The sequence below is a fragment of the Globicephala melas genome, chromosome 11 (genome assembly GCF_963455315.2).
Source record: "Globicephala melas chromosome 11, mGloMel1.2, whole genome shotgun sequence".
In the NCBI taxonomy this organism is placed as follows: Eukaryota; Metazoa; Chordata; class Mammalia; order Artiodactyla; family Delphinidae; genus Globicephala; species Globicephala melas.
Window position 1 is genome coordinate 21,320,841 of NC_083324.2, and position 21,350 is coordinate 21,342,190.

The 21,350-nt window shown below is 35.5% G+C and overlaps 1 protein-coding gene across 2 annotated transcripts in view; it reads left to right on the top strand.

Annotated features, from left to right (window-relative positions):
- The first annotated feature begins 504 nt into the window (after positions 1 to 504).
- TMF1 (TATA element modulatory factor 1) overlaps positions 505 to 21,350 on the top strand; it is a 29,395-nt gene continuing 8,549 nt past the window's right edge. For both annotated transcript variants that reach the window (XM_030867681.3, XM_070046605.1), the window contains exons 1-10: positions 505 to 897; positions 3,364 to 4,568; positions 6,303 to 6,406; positions 7,064 to 7,190; positions 9,462 to 9,567; positions 13,749 to 13,891; positions 14,267 to 14,433; positions 14,731 to 14,887; positions 18,266 to 18,358; positions 19,076 to 19,232. In XM_030867681.3, coding sequence (XP_030723541.1) covers positions 756 to 897; positions 3,364 to 4,568; positions 6,303 to 6,406; positions 7,064 to 7,190; positions 9,462 to 9,567; positions 13,749 to 13,891; positions 14,267 to 14,433; positions 14,731 to 14,887; positions 18,266 to 18,358; positions 19,076 to 19,232 — 2,401 coding nt within the window. In that variant the 5' untranslated portion in view covers positions 505 to 755. The remainder of the gene's footprint in view (positions 898 to 3,363; positions 4,569 to 6,302; positions 6,407 to 7,063; positions 7,191 to 9,461; positions 9,568 to 13,748; positions 13,892 to 14,266; positions 14,434 to 14,730; positions 14,888 to 18,265; positions 18,359 to 19,075; positions 19,233 to 21,350) is intronic.

Here is a 21,350-nt window from a genome sequence, read left to right on the forward strand (position 1 = left end):
CCTTGTTCTGATTTCTCGTTACTTATTGTGGAAGACGGCTTTTTACTTGCTTGCATCAGATGGGCTGGATCAGGTCCTTTCATACGATGCCCGGTAGTTTTAGACAGACCCAAACCCAGAGTTCCTTCCTAAGGCCAAGTTGACACAGAACTGATTAACAGAGGAGACGCTAAGTAAGAGAAACGCAAGACCCAAACTTCCCTGTTCAATTATTGCTGGCAAGGCTCTAGCTCTTAATACAAGAGCTATTTTCCAGGAAGGAACTCATTTCAGCACTCGCATATTCCTTCCGGAGGAATCAGCCCCTGCTGATATAGCCACAGAATTCCTCCCAGGGCTGACAATCGCCGCACTACGTCTGGAATCAGTTTCGATAGGAACCGTTCCGCGTTCCTCCATAACTACGGGCAATCCTGGACCCCAGGAAGTGACGTCAACGTTCTTCGGTTCTTCCGTCTACCGGCGGAACTTTGGGCTCCGGGGCTTGCCGGTTGTGTACGTGGAAGCAGCCAGCGCCTGCGCAGTCTGAGCCTTTCGTCTCATCTGTGAGGAAAGCGCTGAGGGTAACGTCTCCGGCTCGGGGGAGACCTGCGGGGTCATGGCTCCCCGCTGACAGGGCCCGCCGAGTGGAGAAGGGGGCGAGGCTCTCCGTGGACCCTCCGCCGGGTCCGCGGCAGTCGACTTGTCCCTCGGTCTTACAGTTCGGTGCTGCCGGCGCCGCCGCCGCCGCCGCCGCTGGCGGCTGAGGAGGGGATATGAGCTGGTTCAACGCCTCCCAGCTCTCCAGCTTCGCCAAGCAGGCCCTGTCTCAGGCCCAGAAGTCCATCGACAGGGTCCTGGACATCCAGGAAGAGGAGCCGAGCGCCTGGGCCGAGACCATTCCGTACGGAGAGCCGGGTAAGGGCGCGAGCGGCGGCATCACTGCGCTCCCGCGGGCTTCTTTTCCGAGACCGGCAGGTGAAGCGGCGAGGGTGGGGGAGTGGGGGCTCCCGCCTCGCTGAGCGACGGACTTAATGATCAAGTCCTGGTCCCCAGCCCGGCCCCAAACCCTGCTCTGGCCTCTCAGTTGGTCTTTGCTCTAGTCCCGAGGGAGAACCCAGCCCTGGGTCCTTCCTTGCCCGTGGCCCCAGGTGGGGGCTGACGGGGACCTGATTCGGTGGTCGTGGCCCCGCGCCCTCCCTGCACGTCGGCCGCATCACAGGCCCTCGAACCCGGGCCGGCTGCGCGCTCGGGACGCTGTCCGAGCCCAGTATCGGAATCAGTCCGCGGGGACGGGAAGAACAGTCGCGAACACTTAGCGGGTGCTGCGCGCCTCCTGGGCTCTGTATGGCCGTCTCTCCTGAAACAGCTCCTCGAGTTCTGGCGCTGCCCTCCGTGGTGCAGAGACGGCGCGGCCCGTTCCTCTGGGCCACTCCGCCCGCGGGAGGGTCGGGGGGGGGCGCGGCCCGCGATTTCGGGTCGCGTCGCGGTCTAGCCTCCAATCGTCTCGTCTTTCTTTCTCAAGAGTCCCTGGGCTTCACTTTTCAGGGATCTTCAGCTGCTTTTAGCTCTAAGTCTAAGCAACAGTTTCTCCTTTTTGGTGTGTGGGGTGCAGATTGGCCCGACTTTGGGGTTGTGAACCTCTGGGAGAAAGAATAAGTTATTCCTGACTACTCCTTTCTGGTTTCTTTTCCTCATTTTACGTCTTTGAGAAGTCAGGACCTAAATTTGAGGTGCATCGTTTTAAGATATTTTGGCTCATGTGTTTATGTCACCATCCTGTTACTTTTTCCAAGATGTTATAGGATCTTGGTGGAAGGAACTCCACTTCCTTTTTTCAGGCTACCCCACGTTTTGAATGTCTTAACTGTAAAAGAGACAGAATATAAGTTGTAAATGTAAGGATACTCCTTTTATGAAATCCGGGGCTGAAATCCTGCTCTATAATTCTTTTTTTTTTTTTAAATAAGTTATCCAGAATAGACTTAGGTTTTAGTGAAATGCCATAAATGTTGACTGATCACCTATGTTTTACGTCGCCGTCACTCAGAGATGACCAGTCTTCATAATGGAGTGATTTAAGTGGATATCACATAACCCTGCGATTTATATAAAACTTTCTCCAACAGGCAAATTTGACTTCTGTCATTCGTTGCCATGACAATAATTAATGAGCAGATTTTATTTTGCTTGTTCCTTTGTGTCTTATTTTGTTTTTCTCCCTTTTTCCACCGTTCTGATATACTGAACAAATGGATGTAAAACTGTATCCCCAAGCTAAAATTGCCTAGTTATCTCCGAAGTCATATTAAAGGGTACAATTTAGTGTTGGGCTTGTTAGCTTTTAGGAGCTTTTAGGTACTTGTGCTCTGCCCACCAGCTTTTAAGTGTTTGGGGTTTGTGATGATTCTGCTCAGCCACTTTTGAATTTAGAAATGGAAGAAATTTTTTTAAAGAAATGCTTTAAGTATTTTAGCAAATATGCCATTTTTTGTTTATCATCGGGTTTTTCAGTAACATATTATTTGTATGACTGATAGAATTACCTTTTTTGCTCAGAAGATGGTTATTTTCTCCTTAGTGTTTAAAAAAAAAATTCTAGTGTAAACTGCTATCTTTGTCAAAAAGCAATAATTTTTAAAAAATGTGCATTTTTGAAATTCATATGACCTTCTATAATTGCTAACATAATTTGGAATTTAGCGAGAGAACAAAACTTTCTCAGAGTAGGTTTGGAGAGTGGGACTTGGAGAATGGGCTTGTCATTAAGTGGATGAAAATGAATTTGCCCTTTAGAAGTTACTGTTCCCATCAGTTTACTTTGATCTTTGAAAAAGGACATTTGTCACCAGTATTTTGGGTTCAGTTTTTGAGGGTTGCCATCTGTCTAGCTGATAACTATGTTTTATCATTGATATTACAAGAATAAAATTAATATGGAACTAATTGTATAGAAGGTAGATTCTATTTGCCATGACTACACATGACCTGTAAGTGAAGATACTGCCCGTTATTATGAGATGCATCATATGTATCTTGGACTTAGCATTGGTTATTAACACATACCATTTCTTTATTAATTTGTTGTAGGAGGGAATAACATACTTGCTTCTGGTAGGCCAGCTTCAATCTAGTCTTTCAGCTTTGCTCCTAGGTCCTCCTGGCAGATGCACACCAGTTTTCCTTTTTAAGGCCCAAAGTTAAACGATGAACTAATTAATTACGTAGTAAGCAAGGACTTCAACATGTCCAAATTACGGGTTGTATTCTGTAGGGTTTTAAAAAAACATATTTATATTGACTTATAGTAATGATTGTAATTTAAATGCTTTATATATAGGTATATTTTTTTCTTTTTTAATATATATATATTTTTTGTCAAAGGAATAAGTCCCCCTGTCAGTGGAGGATGGGATACTTCAACCTGGGGGTTAAAATCCAACACTGAACCTCAGAATCAACCGGTAGCCTCTCCTAAAGCAATTACAAAGCCAGTTCGGAGAACTGTGGTAGATGAATCTGAAAATTTCTTCAGTGCCTTTCTCTCTCCCACCGATGTCCAGACCATTCAGAAGAGTCCAGTGGTATCGAAACCACCAGCTAAATCACAGAGACCAGAAGAAGAAGTGAAAAGCACCTTACAGGAGTCCTTGCACGCTGGACAGTCAAGAACAACTGAAGCCGCTGAGTCGAAAGTAGAAGACTCTCCTCCATTTGTATCGGGGGAAACTCTGGCAGCCAGTACTCTGTCTCCTAAAACTGAGGGCAAGCATGAAGAAACTCTTAATAAAGAATCTGATACAAAGGTGTCAGCAGTACATTTGAAAGTATCTGAAAGTATAATTCATGTGAAAACAACTAGGGAAAATGTATCTAATATGCCTACACAGCCTCTCACAGCGGAAACAAAGGACATGGCTTTGGAACCTAAGGAGCAAAAACATGAAGACAGACAGAGCAATACACCTTCTCCTCCCGTTAGTACCTTCTCATCAGGTACTTCTACCACTAGTGATATTGAAGTTTTAGATCATGAAAGTGTAATAAGTGAGAGCTCAGCAAGCTCGAGACAAGAGACTACAGATTCAAAATCAAGTCTGCACTTGATGCAGACATCCTTTCAGCTTCTCTCAGCATCTGCTTGTCCTGAATATAATCGTTTAGATGATTTCCAAAAACTCACTGAGAGTTGCTGCTCATCTGATGCTTTTGAAAGAATAGACTCGTTTAGTGTACAGTCATTAGATAGCCGTAGTGTAAGCGAAATCAATTCAGATGATGAATTGTCAGGCAAGGGGTATGCTTTAGTACCTATTATAGTTAATTCTTCAACTCCAAAGGCTAAAACAGTTGAATCTGTTGAAGGAAAACCTGAAGAAGCAAATGAAACATTAATTATGCCCACTGAAGAAACAGAAATGGAAGAAAGTGGACGAAGTGCAACTCCTGTTAACTGTGAACAGCCTGATATCTTGGTTTCTTCTACACCAGTAAATGAAGAACATAGTGTCCTAGACAAGGTGGCTGAGCAGCCCGAAGTTCCTGAAAGTGAGCCAGAAGCACTTTCTGAGAAGGAAGATGTATTCAAGGTAACTATAGGAAGTGGAAGGGGATTTTTTGATATGCTTTTCAGAGATTAAATCATTGGTTTATTTTTAATATTCCGTGATGCCTAATGGTTTGTACTGATTAAAAAAGACAGGCATTTTGCATTTAAGTGTGGTGTTAAGGATCTTAAACTTGAAGAATTATTGATGCTAAATTATTTGAAATTTCTCGAAGACAAGTATGGTAGCATAAGTTGATATTTCAGTATAACCAAGCATAAAAAAGTTTCCATCTTAGGCCTTTACTGTTGAGTCCTTATCACCTTAATATTCTCTTTTGCTGGACTCATTAATTTATTAGTTTGCAAGGGACTGTCTTCTTATGTAAACAGATACCGTCACCTCCTTTGCAGATAATGCTCAAACAAATCTAAATATTATATGATTTTTCTTATATCGAAAATATTTTGCATGTTCACATTATTTGTAGCAAATCTTGAATGAAAAATTTGGTCTCAGATCATTGATGTTTTTCTGTTGTTATTAATTGCTTGTTTGTTTTTTATGTTGTTTTTGATATTTCCTACTGATAGCTATCTTAAATGAATAAGAAAGGGAAATGTCCAAGGATCAAAAGTGTTGTTTAGGAATGACAAATTGCTTTCACCTAATATGTAAAAAAGGAGAGTGGTGTAAATTCTTTAACATTAAATCACAGTTTTCGTTTTCCCTATGAATTTTAGGTGTAGAAATTGAGTTGGATCTGGCATCTTTAATAGACTCTTCTGAGATACAGAATATCTTGAAGAAATGTCCTCTAAGTGTCATGTATTGAATTATTTAAAGTAAAAAAAGTGCCAGATTCTGTTACCTAGGTTTAATATTATTCACAAACAAAATGCCATGCTCTAGCTATAATAGCAGTTTGAATTCCTAGAAACCAACACTATTTATTATTAATAATATATTTTTGAACCATTGTTAGAAGGTAAGTGATTTCTAAGTTAATCTAGACCTAAATCAGGTAAGACTTTATTTATTTATTTTTTAGTACAAAAGGCACCATTCCTCCCCTCATGGCACAAGTGTATCACTGCTTCAGCAGGACCTAAGGAATAAGATAGTCTAACCATTCCTTTTTGCTTAGCTTTATACTAATATATTCTGGAGATTTAAAAATTATATGCCTATCGATTTTCTAAAGTTAATTTCATTTTTTAAATGCAATGTATCATGCTAAAAATGTTGCATGTTACATGTTTGGGTTGAAGAATAATATGGAGAAACAAACACTTGTATATCCAGTACCCAGTAAGATAGAGAACATTAGTAGAAGCTTTGAAGCCCCTCTTTGATCTTTTTGATTGCATCTCATCTCCCTTCCTTTTTTAGTGGTTATGTACACTCTTCCCACATTTTTGCTATTGCAAACGAATTGCTGTAAATGTTTTCTCCTCTGAGGTACACCTAAAAGTAGAATTTTCTACATGAAGGGGTATGTAGATCTTTAACTAGATATTGCTTAACTGTTTTCCAAAGCGTTTTACCAAACTACCAACTAGGTGGTTGTAGTACTAATTTATACCCTCCTACCCACTCTGTGTGAGTTCTTGCTGTTCTATGTCTGCTGTGTTCCCAGTTTTGTTTTTAATTCTTTTTATGAGATAATGCTGTTTTATTAATTACAGTGATTCGGCGGCCTTTACTTTTTCACCTGCATGTAAAAATGGTCTTTTAAAGTTAAATGTTGGACTTTTGTGTATTCTTCTTATCCAGACAGTTGAATTTCTGAATGAGAAACTGGATAAAAGGGAAGCTCAGTTATTATCTCTTAGTAAAGAAAAAGCACTTCTAGAAGAAGCTTATGATAATCTGAAAGAGTAAGTACTTTACAAATGTGAGTAATTTTACACATTTTGTAGTGGTCCATACAGTTGGTTATTACTTAAGAATGTTTTTTAAGTTAAAATGTTTTATATTTTAACTTGTTTATAATTATTGAGAATTGAATGGTATTACCATTCCACCCTTAGAGATTACTTTTCTCCTCAAATTATCTTACTCTTTTACCACTGGCACTGAAGAGAGGTGTTTTGCAAAACAAAAACAAAAAAAACCTCTTCCCTTTTGTTATTAATAATCTATTAGTATTAGAGATTTAAAAGGTATATTTAGAGAAAACTGAGATTATAGTTTAAAAAAATACTGAGTACTAGTTTGCTTTAAGGAGCTGATTAGTAAAATGTGACACAATTAAGATTTAACAGTGAAAAGTTTTAGTTACCTTTTTGTAATTTTTACACATCATGTATTGGTGACATTTTCAATTTCTAATGGGTTTTCTTTGAAGTGTTTTAAAATAAATTAAGCAGGTAATTTTTCTCTTAAAAGTTAACAGGCCTAAAATTAATCTATTTTAGTAAAGTGTATGTTGAAGAGAATGTTAGTTTTTTTTTTTTTTTTGCAAACTGAACTCATCTGTTAACTTTAGAATATATAAACAAGTATTTTCAGTCTCAGTATTATTTTAAATTTAGTGAAATGATCAGAGTGAAAGAAGAGAGCAGCAGCATTTCTTCCTTGAAAGATGAGTTTACTCAAAGAATTGCAGAAGCAGAAAAGAAAGTTCAGCTAGCCTGCAAAGAGAGAGATGCTGCTAAAAAGGTAATGGAAGTTTAAAATAATATTAAATAAACTCTACAGAGACATATTTTTTGAGGAATGCATTATTATTTTGGTATGGGAAAAAAGAAATAAGATTAAAAAGGATACCATGTAGTATATTAACACTTAAATTTTAGATTTTTCGCACCTCTAGGATTACAGACTTTTGATACTTCGAAAAAAATCTAAGCCAGTATTTGTATAATTTATGTGTAAGTCCTTGCAAGATATATAGCAAGGATCTTTAGAGTAATTTTTATAAATGATAAGTCCATCAAAATAAAAATAAATAACACTTAAATCTAAATGGCACTCTATACATTTTAAAAATTACCATTAATCTCATTTGTTATTTTTCCCTTCTGCTTTAAATATATATATATATATATACACACACACACACACACACATATCTATACTCCTTCAAGTCAAAGTAATTTTAAAATAAAAATTCCTAATGATTAGTGACATTGAATATTAGAATAAAGTGTTGATTTATTCTAATGTAGGATTTCTCAACCTCAGCACTACTGCCATTTTGGGCTGGATAATTTTATATTGTATGGGACTGTCCTGTGCATTGTCGGGTATTTACCAGCATCCCAGACCCCTACCTACAAGATGCCAGTATCACCCTTCCCTCCTCAACCCCAACCTAATCCCCCCTCAGTTGTGATAATTGAAAATGTTGCCACACATTGCCAGATGTCCCCTTGGGAGCAAACTTGCTCCGGATTGAGAACTATTTGTTCTAATTCTTGTAATTTGGAACAGTTGGCTGTTTCAGATATTGGTAACCAATTAAGGTTAGTAATTATTGCTTGTATCCCAAGTATTATAGCATTTCTCAGTATTTCCCCTTCTGAGGTTGTTTTCCCCCTTCTTGATGAATGTCAATGTTAATATTTATAATTTTTCTCTATATATTCTTACAGAAAAGAAATATGATATACTTCTATCTGCTTGGTTGCTTTAATTAGCAACTTTAATTAGTATCATTTTAGACACTGATAATAACCTGAGACTACCTAACCAACTTAACTCTTCGTGTTCTTGCTCTATTCCATCTGAATATAGTACAAAAAGTAGATTTTAAGTAATGTTTGTCTTCTGTAGTGCACTTTGAATTATAGATCTAAAATAGATCTAAACCATTAATTATAGCTGGAAAAAACTTGGGTCCTACGTTTTAACACATTTTATGTGTACTGCCATGTATGAACCCCCTGCTTAGGATCCATAGGAAATTCAAAGGTGAATTTAATTACCTTAAGTGAAGAGTTTGCTTTTCTACTGTTGGGAGGCAAATAATGTCAACAAATGTATAGTAGTAGGCAGTTGAATAAGCACTTTGAAATGGTATCATGGAGGATGAATTCTGATCAGAGGAACTGAGGAAGATTTCATGGAAGACATGACATTCTTAACTGGACCTTGATGGATGAAATTTTGACAGTTGGAAATGGACCTCAATGTTGTGGATAGTTCAGAGCATGGGCTTTAAAGATTCACAGACCTGGGTTTAAGTTATAACTCTACGACTTTATAGCTCTCTGACCTTCAGAGTTTACTCAAGGTTTCTTAGTCTTAATTTTCTTATTTGTGTAGTTGAATAGTACAGGTGCCTCCCTCCCAGGATTGTTGTAAGGATTAAATGATAACGGATACAAAGCATGGTTTAAATACCTAATAAATGTTAGTTTATTTTAGCTATTTTTAGTTTCAGAGCATCATAAAAACCAAGTTTAAAATCATAGGACACTTTTCATATCACCATACTTCTCCATTGTAGTTTTAAAAGATAAAATATCTTAACATGTTTCTGCTGAATCTCTGCTTTATTAAAGTAGATCGAACCTTATGAAATTATGTTTTTTCTCTCAGTTCACAACATGTTTGTAAGTGCAGTGAGTTTCAGATGAGGAAAAGGAATACAGTGAAAAATGGAGATATATAATTGAATGTTTCAAAAATAATGCTTAACCTGTAGAAAATATGTGTAGAGATACTCAAAAAGAGTATTGTAAGTTAACTTCTTCTCATTTCCATTTCCATATTAAAACCTGTTTATGTCTGAATTCAGGTTTATGTCATTTTCAAAGTTGTTCACTTACTCTTAATTAACCAAGGTAATATAAACTCAGGTTAACAGTACAAAACTTATGGATTCTTATTGAGAATGTGAGTATTTGGATATGGAAAAAAATTGAAAAATATGCCCAGAATGAGAGTAATGCTTTATGTTACTCATATTCTTTCTTTTTTAATTAGGAAATCAAAAGTATAAAAGAAGAACTTGCTACTAGATTAAATAGTAGTGAAACGGCAGACCTTTTGAAAGAGAAAGATGAGCAGATCCGTGGGTTAATGGAAGAAGGTACGTAAAATATTTAGTTGGTTATGAAAAATATTGTGAGAACAGGAAGATACCACGTGACTAGCTGCTGCTTCCTAATGAAAAAATATTGGAAGCAAGAACGGTTTGGACTTAAACCTCAGAAATGGTAGGCAACAATTCATGGAAGAATGGGGAGCAAGCTGTAGAGAGGTAGAGGTATAATGTATGTAGCTTTTTGTTTCTAGGGAGGTAAAAAAATAACTCCTTGAGAAATAGAATTTTGTGCTTCCTTAAGAAAGCTTCTAACAGGTTTTAGAGCCCTCATTTAAACCAAGATATTTGAAAGTTATAATTCTGGAGTTTATATAGTATCTGAATCTCTAGCTTGGGTACTATGTGCTATCATTTTATTGTTCTGGCATTTGATAGTGAATTTTTTCTCACATTCATGTTTTAATTTTTTAGTTATTAAGTACTTTCTCTATGAAAAGATTCATAATTAACAGGGTTATGAAAATTAAAGATTCTTCATGAGATAAAACATTACAGTTGGACATTGAATTAATTTTTTTCTGTAATGTCATAGGAAAGAAGGTAGTTTTGGAAAGGATGGTTAAATAAATTTTTCTTTTTCTTAAAGTTTTTTAGTTATAAGAGTAATGCTTGCTACTTGCAGAAAATTTTGAAGTTATAGGAAGTATATGAAGAACGAGAAAAAATAGATCATAATTCAGTTTTATAAGGAAATATTAATTTCTTCTAGTTCCTTTTTAATGCATTTTATTACATTTTTAAACATAATTAAGATCATACATCTAATTTGCAGTGTTCTTTCTTTTACATTTCCCTATGCTGTTAGATGTTTTGATACCATTATTAATGGCTGTGTTAAAGTCCATTATATGGATATATTATAATTTGTTTTACTCTTCCTAAGGTTATACATTTATTTCTAAAATGTTAATATTACAAATAGTAGTGGGATGAACATTTCTGTACTTAAATCACTGCACTTAAGTGAATTTCCAGAGTAAGTGTTTGAGGACAATTGGAAATAATCACTTCATTTGAAAAAGTTAGTCTTACCCAATTTTTCTTTTTCATTTATTCAGCTAATATTTAACAGTTAATATGTCAGATATTGTGTTTGATATAGTAATATATATGACACATTCCCTGTCCTTTAGGAACTTATAGTTTAATGAGAGGGAAATATAGGTACACAGATAATTATAAAGCAATCTTAGCACTAAAATACATGAAACACATAATTGTATCTCAAGACATCTTGCAGTCAGATACTGTCTTGTGTTACAACATTAGAGACTGAAGGGACGGCTAAGTACATGGTTTCATAATTAAAAAAAAATTATTAAGAATATTAATGTCAAATTTCACTTCGTTGGAATTTACTAATTTAATCAGAGAGTGAGCTGATGTTTTCTTTTGCTTAATGAACTTCTTTATAGAGAAAATAGAATGATTTCATCTATGGGTATATTCACATACTGCTTCTGTATACCCTAAAAGTATTTTTTAACTCAGAGCTGAAGAGCTGAAAGTCTCAAAGCTGAGAGTGCGTTACAGTGAGTAACTGATTACTTCATTACCTAGAGTCATCAACTGTTAACATCTAGCCACACCTCCTCCGTATCTCTCTGCACACGCATATACTACCCTTTTGCCAAACCACTTGAAAGTAGGTGACAGATATCATTCCACTCCTAAATTCTTTTTTTATCCAGCTTTATTGAGGTATAATTGAGAAATAAAAGTTGTATGTATTTAAGGAGTACAATGTGATTTTTTATATATGTATATATTATGAAATGATTACCACAATCAAGCTAATTAATGTATCAGTCACTTCACACACTTTGTGTCTGTGATGAGAACACTTTTAAGATCTACTCTTCTTAGCAAGTTATAGGTGTACCATACAGTGTTACTAACTTTAGCCATTATGCTGTAAATTAGATCTGTAGAACATATTCATCTTACATAATTGAAACTTTGTACTCCTTGACCAACATCTCCCCATTTCCGCCACCCACTGGCCCTTGGTAACCACCATTCTGTTCTCTGCTTCTACAAATTCAATTTTATATTCCACATAAATGAGATCATGCCATGTTTGTGTCTGGTTTATTTCATCCTCTAGGTTCATCCATGTTTTCACAAATGGCAAGATTTTTTTTTAAGCTAAATAATATTTTATTTATATCTATATTTATATCTTACCTATCTATCTATCTATCTATATAGATCTATCTATCTGTATCGCATTTTCTTTATCCATTTATCCATCGACGGCAACTTAGATTGTTTCCATACCTGGGCTATTGTAAATAAGGCTGCAGTGAACAGGGGTGCAGATATCTCTTTGAGATACTGATTTCATTACTTTTGGATATATATATTCAGAAGTGGGATCAGTGGATCATATGATAGTTCTATTTTTAATTTTTTGAGGAGTCTTCATACTGTTATCCATAGTGGCTGTACCAATTTACATTGCCACCACTAGTACACAAGGGTTCTCTTCACATCCTCTCCAGTATTTATCTTTTGTCTTTTTGATAATGGCTGTCCCAATAGGTGTGAGGTGACATCTCATTTTAGTGTTGATTTGCATTTCCCTGATGGTTAGTGGTGTTGAGCACCTTTTTGTATACCTGTTGCCCATTTGTATGCCTTTTTTGAGAAATGCCTATTCATGTCTTTAGCCCATTTTCAAAATTGGCTTAATTGTTTTTTTGCTATCAAGTTCTGTGATTTCTTACATATTTTGGTTATGAATCCCTTATTAGTGTGTAGTTTGCACATATTTTCTTCCATTCTTCATACTGTCTCTTCACTTTGTTGTTTCCTTTGCTGTGCAGTAGTTTTTTAGTTTGATGCAATCTCATATGTCTGTTTTTGCTTTTGTAGCCTATGCTTTTGGAATCATATCCAAAAAATAATTCCCAAGCCTTATGTCAGAAAGCTTTTCCCTTATGTTTTCTTCTAATAGTTTTACCGTTTCAGATCTTACATTTAAGTCTTTAATCTATTTTGAGTTGATTTTTGTATACGATGTGTGATGGGGTACCATTTCATTTTTCTGAATATGCATATCCCAATACCGTTTATTGATGAGACTGTCCTTTCCTCATTGTGTGTTCTTGGCATCCTTGTTGAAGATCACTGGTCTGTAAATACGTGGATTATTTCTGGGCTCTCCATTTTGTTCCATTGGCCTATATGTTTGTTTTTATGCCAGTACCATACTGTTGATTACTATAGCTTAGTAATATGTTTTGAAATAAGGAAATATGATACCTCCAGCTTTGTTCTTGCTCAGGTTTACTTCAGTTATTTGAGGTCTTTTGCAGTTCCATTTGACTTTTAGGGTTGTTGTTTCTATTTTTGTGAAAAATGCTGTTGGAATTTTGATAGGAATTGCATTGAATCTGTAGTCTACTCCTCAATTCTTCAGTCTGCATCTCTCAAGGACAAGTACACTTTTTTCTTGACGAGCACAACATCATATTCACACCTAAGAAAATCAGCATTAATTCAGAAGTGTATTCCAGCATGTATTGCATCATTTATCTCAATTGTCTCTAAAAATAACTCTCATACCTGGTTATTTGTTCTGCCCCAAAATCCAATCAAAGTTTGTTCATTGCATTTGGCCATTATGTTCTTTTAGTCTTCCAGCAATCTAGGATATCTTTTTCATGATATCAAAGATTTTGTAGAGTCCAGTTGTCCCATGGAATGCCCCATGTTCAGGAATTTGTCACTTTCTTCATGATTAGATTCAGATCAGATTTCTAGTAAGAAATATAATAGGTGATATTGTGCACCTACCACTCCATCACATCAGTGGACTCATAATGTCAGGCTGTAGCACAATTAGTGATATCAAAACTGAATGTTTGGTTAAGATGGTGACCAGGTTTCTCTATTGTAAGAGCACATTTTTTTCCCTTTGTAATTTATAATATGTGGGAGTGATTCTTTAAGACTGTAAATATCCTGTTCCCACACCATCCTTCTACCTAGTAATTTTAGCATTCATGGCTTATGCTGTCCAAATCAGTTTAACATTGACTGTTACAGCATTGTGATGTTTCAAATATTCTGTCATTTTATGTCACTGGTTAGTTAAAACATTCTATTCATATTCTTAGAGAATCATCATTATTTGAATTTATACTTTTTGCCATTGCCAGGAGAAAAACTTTCAAAACAGCAGCTGCATAATTCTAACATCATTAAGAAATTAAGAGCTAAAGACAGAGAAAATGAAAATATTATTGCAAAGCTGAACAAAAAAGTTAAAGACCTAGAAGAAGAGTTACAACATTTAAAACAGGTGAATATTAACCATTCTCTGCATATATATATTGTTATTGCTTCCAATATGAACATATGGCCAGGGTTTATAAAACATTTGGGATGATTTATTGAGGTATATCATTTGGGAAGAATTTTCCAAGCAATTTAATAGTGAATGTTGGGACTTCCCTGGCAATCCAGTGGTTAAGCTGCCACGCTTCCACTGCAGGGGGCGCCAGTTTGGTCCCCGGTCAGGGAACTAAGATAATCACATACCCTGCGGCGTGGCCAAAAAAAAAAAAGAAGTGAATGTTAAGATTCTTCTTCGTTATTATAATACTTGAGATTCGTGGAATACAGTTATTTCCTGTGGTGTTTTTTATTGAAAAATACCTTTGTTTTTATAATATAGGTCCTTGATGGCAAAGAAGAGGTTGAGAAACAACATAGAGAAAATATTAAGAAACTAAATTCTGTGGTAGAACGCCAAGAGAAGGATCTTGGCCGACTTCAAGTAGACATGAATGAACTTGAAGAAAAGAACCGAAGTATTCAAGCTGCTCTTGATAGTGCATACAAGTAAGAAAATGAACAAATGTGCAACTCGTTTAAAATCAGTTATCAGAGCAGGATGTTGAAGAAACACTTTTTCCATTATCTGATCACTAGTAACGTTTATAAACTTACCTATATATGAACTTGTGACTGGTTAAAGCAAATTCGACAGAGAGTCCTCACTGTAGTCACTGCTTATTGTGTGGTGAACTCTTCCTCATTCTGTAGATCTCATGGAAATCTACCTGGAAACTTCATTAATATGGCCATGTAATTAACTATATTATTTTAACTTAAAAATCATCTATTTAATTTTTTAAGAGAACTTACTGATCTCCACAAAGCCAATGCTGCAAAGGATAGTGAGGCCCAGGAAGCTGCTCTAAGTCGTGAAATGAGAGCTAAAGAAGAACTTTCTGCAGCACTGGAGAAGGCCCAAGAAGAAGCCCGTCAGCAGCAAGAAACATTAGTGATTCAAGTAAGCATTAGATGAAAAATTAGTCTTTAAAATCTTTGTTTGTGCTTCTGCAAAATAAAGAATCTGTTAATTTGAATCAAACCTTATGTAGTGGCACATGTGTTACATTTTCTTTATAATCCTGTTGGGCTTATAAATCCTGTTGGGCTCATTTTCTAAGAGTACTGGATTGTGCCAAGCTTAATCAATTGTGTGTTTTTTTAAACTGTTGTTAAAGTGATGCTTACATTATACCAGTATTGCTTACGTTTTGGGGGGAATTTCAGACTTATTTGAGAACACTATGAAATCTAGGGATGTTCTTACCAGGGAAATGCACGAATGCAGATAAATACTAAACATTGCATATAATTTCAGGAGAATCTGTTTAACTCCTGAGCTCATTCATAGCATCTGTGGGAGTCCATGGACCTCAAATGAAGAAAACCAACATTTGTCAGGCTTTGTCTTATAAAATCATCATTTGATAGATATTTGGGTTATTTACACTTTTAAATTTTACTTATTTATTTTTATTGAGGTGTAGTTGATTGATGTACAATATTATGTAAATTTCAGGTGTACAACATAGTAATTCACAATTTTTAAAGGTTATACTCCATTTTTAGTTATTATCAAATATTGGCTATATTCCCTGTGTTGTACAATATATCCTTGTAGCTTATTTATTTTATACATAGTAGTTTGTACCTCTTAGTCCCCTATTTCTAATTTTCTCCTCCCCACTTCTCTCTTCCCTCTGATAACCACTAGTTCTTTAAATCTGAGTCTGTTTCTTTTTTGTTATATTTACTAGTTTGTTTTATTTTTTAGATTCCACATATAAATGATATTATACAGTATTTGTTGTTCTGACTTATGTTACTAATCATCCATGTGGTTGCACATGGCAAAAATTTGAGTCTTTTTTATGGCTGAGTAATATTCCACTATATATATACCACATACTATGTGCGTATACACACACACACCATATATATATATATGTGTATATGTATATGTATGTGTATATCTCTGTTCATCTGTTGATGGACACTTAGGTTGCTTCCATATCTTGGCTATTGTAAATAATGCTGCTATGTACATTGAGGTGCCTGTATCTTTTCAAATTAGTGTTTTCATTTCCTTTGGATATATACCCAGAAGTCTTTACACTTTTTGGTTATTGTGGATAATGCTGCTATAAACATTAATTTATAAATTTTTGTGTGAACACATATTTTAAATTCTCTTAGATATATACCCTTGGGTCGTATGGTAATCCTTTGTTTAACTTTTTCGGGAACTATCAAACTTTTCCACAGCTGCTGAACCATTTTATGTTCCCACCAACCATGTATGAGGGTTTCAGTTTCTCTACATTCTTGCCAGTATTTGTCATTGTCTTTTTTTTTTTATTATAGCCCTTTTAGGGGTGTAAAATGGTATCTGAGTGTGGTATTGATTTACATTCCCTTAATGATTAATGATGTTGAGCACCTTTTTATGTGCTTATTGACTATTTATGTATCTCCTTTGGAGATATTTATTTAAATGTTTAAATCCTTTGCCCATTTTTTATATTACCTTTTTATTGTTCATTTGTAAGAGTTCTTTATATATTCTGCATATTAGACCCTTATCAAAAGTAGGATTTGCAAATATTTTCTCCCATTCTGTAGGTTGTCTTTCACTTTCTTCATAGTGTCCTTTGATACACAAAAGTTCAATAAATTTTGATGAAGTCCAGCTTACCTATTTTTTCTTTCGTTGCTTGTGCTTTGGGCATCACATTTAAGAAACTGTTGCCTAATTCAACATCATGCAGGTTTTCACGTGTTTCTTTCTACAGTTTTTATAGTCTTAGTTCTCACATTTAGACCTTTTACATGTGAATATCAAATTGTTCCAGCACTACTTGTTGAAAAGACTATTCTTCCCTCATTGACCTCAATGCACTTTTGATTTAATTTCACAGCGATATGTAAAACATTTACATGATGCCAAAGTGTGAAAGCTGTATAACAAAATATATTAAGATAACATTTACTTCCAACTTAGCCCCTCCCTATTCCCTTTCTTTGCCTGTAAATAACCATTTTATTAGTGTTTCTATTTGTAAATGCAAGAAAACATACATATTTACATTTACTTATATACCCCCCACATATATATACACACCTACACGTATACACACATTTGTTTGTATCTCTCTCATCCTTCCTACATAAAATATAGTTTACTATTGATACTGTTTTACAGCTTGCTTTACTTACCTAATAAAACATCCTGGTGATCATTCCATGGTAGAGCATAGAGCTTTTTAAAAAATTCCTTTTTATAGTTCTATAGTATATCATTGTGTGAATATACCATTCAGTCAGTTCCTATTAATGGATGTTTGGGTTGTTTCCGATGTTTTGCTGTTGTAAATTACACCATGGTCCTTGTGCTTCTGCCACTCCCTCACTGGGATAGATAAAAATATTAATATTTTAAATTAAAAGTACTCGAACGTAGTAACAAAAATTGGGGGAATGGGAGATAGAGAGTATATGGGGTTACCATTCAAAAAATCATCACCTTTTACAAGTCCTGCCAGTTTTGTGTATTAACTTCTTGTCCTTATCTTCATGTACATATTTTTTATAATTGATATATATATATATAATTTTATAGTTTTTTCATTTAAGATTAAGTTGTACATTTCAACATGTTTTTTATGTTCATTTTAATTTTTATTGGGTATATTAATGTATCCACATTTACAAAAATAAATGACTGCTAATAGATATTAACGATATTTCTTGTTTCATTTGTTTTTGTTAGTCTAGCTCACAGTGTAGAGAACATCTTTGTATGTTTACAGATCTGCTTCCATAGAATAAATTCTCAGGACTAGGACGATCAGATGAAAGAATGTAAGAAGTTTGATGATTATGTTGCCATAACGCTTTCCAAAAAGGCTGTAGCAGTTTACAACCTGTGCAGCTGTGTATGAATATAGCAGCTAGTTTTTATAGCTCATATAGCTCCTATCACATTCTGCATTACACTGCGAACGTTTATGGATGCATTGTCTTTCCTCCTATATTGTATGGCAGTGGCTGGGCCTTGTACATACTTACATGCTTTGTGTGTGTGTGTGTGTGTGTGTGTGTGTGTGTGTGTGTGTGTGTGTGTGCCTTATCAAGCTTTCCTAAGTACATATTGAATACATATGGCTCGGGGATTGCCTGAAGAATGGGATGTGGTAATCATACGTAAAAGCTCATTGGATAGTGAAGAGTATTATACATGGACAGTAAGTCAACACAAGACAAAATATGTAGTTAGCAGAAAGTTATAGATAATATTGTGATATTGGTTGTGATAGTGTTGTTGGTTCTCCTAATACAGGTGGGGGACCTTAGGCTGGCACTGCAACGTGCAGAACAAGCAGCTGCCAGAAAAGAGGATTATTTACGTCATGAGATCAGTGAACTCCAGCAGGTACTGTCAGAGTTTCCCTAAACACAAATCTGAGATGCGTTTTTCAAGAAATACAAAATGACTCAGTGGGGTAATGTTCTTAGAGTTGAGAAGATTTCTCCCATACTTATCATTTGCTGTATTTTTGTGGCTTATGTGAATAAAACCAGAGTGGGCACCTTAATAATGTATAAGAAAAGCCCTAATTTTGTTTTCTAGAAAATAATTTTATCATGATAGATATGTAATATATTCAGTGTTGTTTTTTCATTTGTAGTGGCCGATTTATTAATTATTATCAGTCTCTGATTACTGTGGGGCAGATGAGCAATGCCTAGTTTTTATGCTACTGCTCTGTTAATTTCAGTCAATGAACATGTACAGGAAAAGGGGGGGAAAATGCCCCTCAGGTTGATCTTTCTGTTTTTATAAATACTTAGAAATATTTGGATGAGGAGGCAACTACTGGGAGGTTTGGATGGTACTCTTTATTATCTTAAGGTATTCAAAGGCTGTCTTTATCTTAGAAATGCTCTGTAAAGAAGCACTTATTTAGTTACTCTGTTGCACAACTTAACTGTAACTTAAGGATTGAATAGTTAGAAAATAATTTAATAAAAAATCATTTTATCTTGGAGAAGTAGTTTTTCCCAGAAATCTCTCATAAAGTTTCTTTGCTAGCATTTTTAGTGTTTTTACTGCTGTCAGTAGTAATGACTTAAGAATGTCATGATTCAGAGACTCCAGGAAGCAGAGAATCGAAACCAAGAACTGAGTCAAAGTGTTTCATCAACAACAAGACCGTTGCTTCGACAGATAGAAAATTTGCAAGCAACTCTAGGGTCCCAGACGTCATCATGGGAGAAGTTAGAGAAGAATCTTTCTGATAGACTTGGTAACTGCTTTAGTTCTTAAGCTCAATGTAGAAGCCCTTCCATCTTGTTTTAGAATTAGGGTAATGGTATGAAATTGAAATCCACTTGATCTCATGATTTCATTTTGTGTCTAACTTGTAGATTTTTACCTCTTCTCCTCTTTTACATTTATTTTCTAATACCTTAATTGACTCTTTCAAAACATTCCTTACACGATGTGTCTGGTACTGTCTAAAATACTTCCATGTCATTCTTACATTCATTTTTACAAACTGTTGTGCTCAACTGTTTTCTTGTCCATTGCTAAGTCTGACCTCATTCTAGCTTGTCTGTAGTAGTGTAGGAAGTAGAGATCAGATATGATTCTAGTCAGTGGTAGAATTCCAAGAGCAGAGATAGGTCTAAGTTAGATTAAGGTCAAATTCTAGTAGACAGATGCTGTGGAGTCTTAAGGTTCCATATTTTGCTTCTTTACAGAAATGCTCTAGGTTGCCCTTCTGTGCTGTTAATAAAAAGAAAATTATTCTTCTAAGATACTTATTCAAGTACAGAATATGTACATATTAGATATCCCAGAAGCTAGCAAATGGTGAAAAATTCCTGTGTCCATTCTACGCCTAAAATTAACTGTAATTTGAGAGACATCATGGTGTAGTGATAAAAGCAGACGTGAATGGGTGTCAGGAGACTTGGACTCAGGGTTTTTATGTTTTGTTTTGAATCACCCAGTCAGACAGTCTGGAGCAAGACACTTACCTTCTCTGGACTACACCCTGAAAATCATGAGGGGTGAACTAGATTAGTCGCTTTCAAACATTATTCAGTAGATCCCTTGTATGTGTATGTCTTAGGGCTGGCTGTCATGGTGAGGGGGAAGCTTGATAAGTAAGCTGCTGGGCTCCCTCCAGGCTGCTTTAATGAAAGTAGTGCCTCCTTTATCTTTTTTTTTTTTTTTTTTTTTTTTTTGGTCCTTGTAGCTCCATGTAAGATTTTGTCTGGAAATAGATTTATCTGCTCAAAAAGAAAAATCACTGAACAGATGAACCTTCATATATTGTTTAATTTCTAGGTATTAATTTTAGGTCTATTATTTATCTTGGACCACTTTTTGAGACCCATTTGTTATGAAATATGACATATCTGAAAATGACACCTTCTGAAACAAATATTTATTTAGCAATAAAACGAAAGCAAGAAGCCATTATTTTTGTGGCTTCTAAACTGGAGCCTACACAGCCTCAGGGATATGTGGTATTGTGCTGGAATGTAGGCAGAGCCACAGGACAAACGTACCATATAATGCTATAAATAAGAGCATAGATACAGTATAGAACAGAATTTATAATGTAAAGTAGAGATATTATTAGGTCTACTTTGGTGGGGAAAAAATATGAAAATTCTTGCCTTTGTTAAATCTCAGAAATTTATCCACTAGTCCTTTTTTTTAAATTGTAATTGTCAATTGAGCTAACTGTAGATTCATATGCAGTTATAAGAAATGATATAGAATGGTCCCTTGCATGCTTTCCCCAATATCCATATGTTAACACTTTGCAAAACTATAGTAGAATATCACAATCAAGGTATTAACTTTGAAACGACCTTCTGATTTTATTCTGATTTCCCCAGTTTTACTGGTACTTATTTGTGTATATGTATGTATATGTGTCTATGTGTGTATTAAGTTTTATACAAGTTTACCACTTGTGTAGGTTCATGTATCCATCACTACAGTCAAGATATTGAATAGTTTTAACACCACAAAGATCCCTCATTTTGCCCTTTAAAATCATACTTAGCACCCTCATGGCCCTCCCTCCCTGTCTCCAATCCCTGGCAGCCACTAATCCTCCACTTCTAAAATTCTGGAATTTCAAAATGTTATGTAAATGTGGAACTTCCCTTGCAGTCCAGTGGTTAAGACTCCGTGTTTCCATTGCAGGGGGCATGGGTTTGATCCCTGGTTGGGGAACTAAGATCCCACATGCCACATGGCACTGCCAAAAAAAAAAAAAATTTATGTAAATAGAATTGTATAACATGTGACATTTTGGGGATTGGCTTTTTTTGCTCAGTGTAATTTCTTGGAGATTCATACAAGTTCTTATGTGTATCAATGATTTAGTCTTTATTGCTGA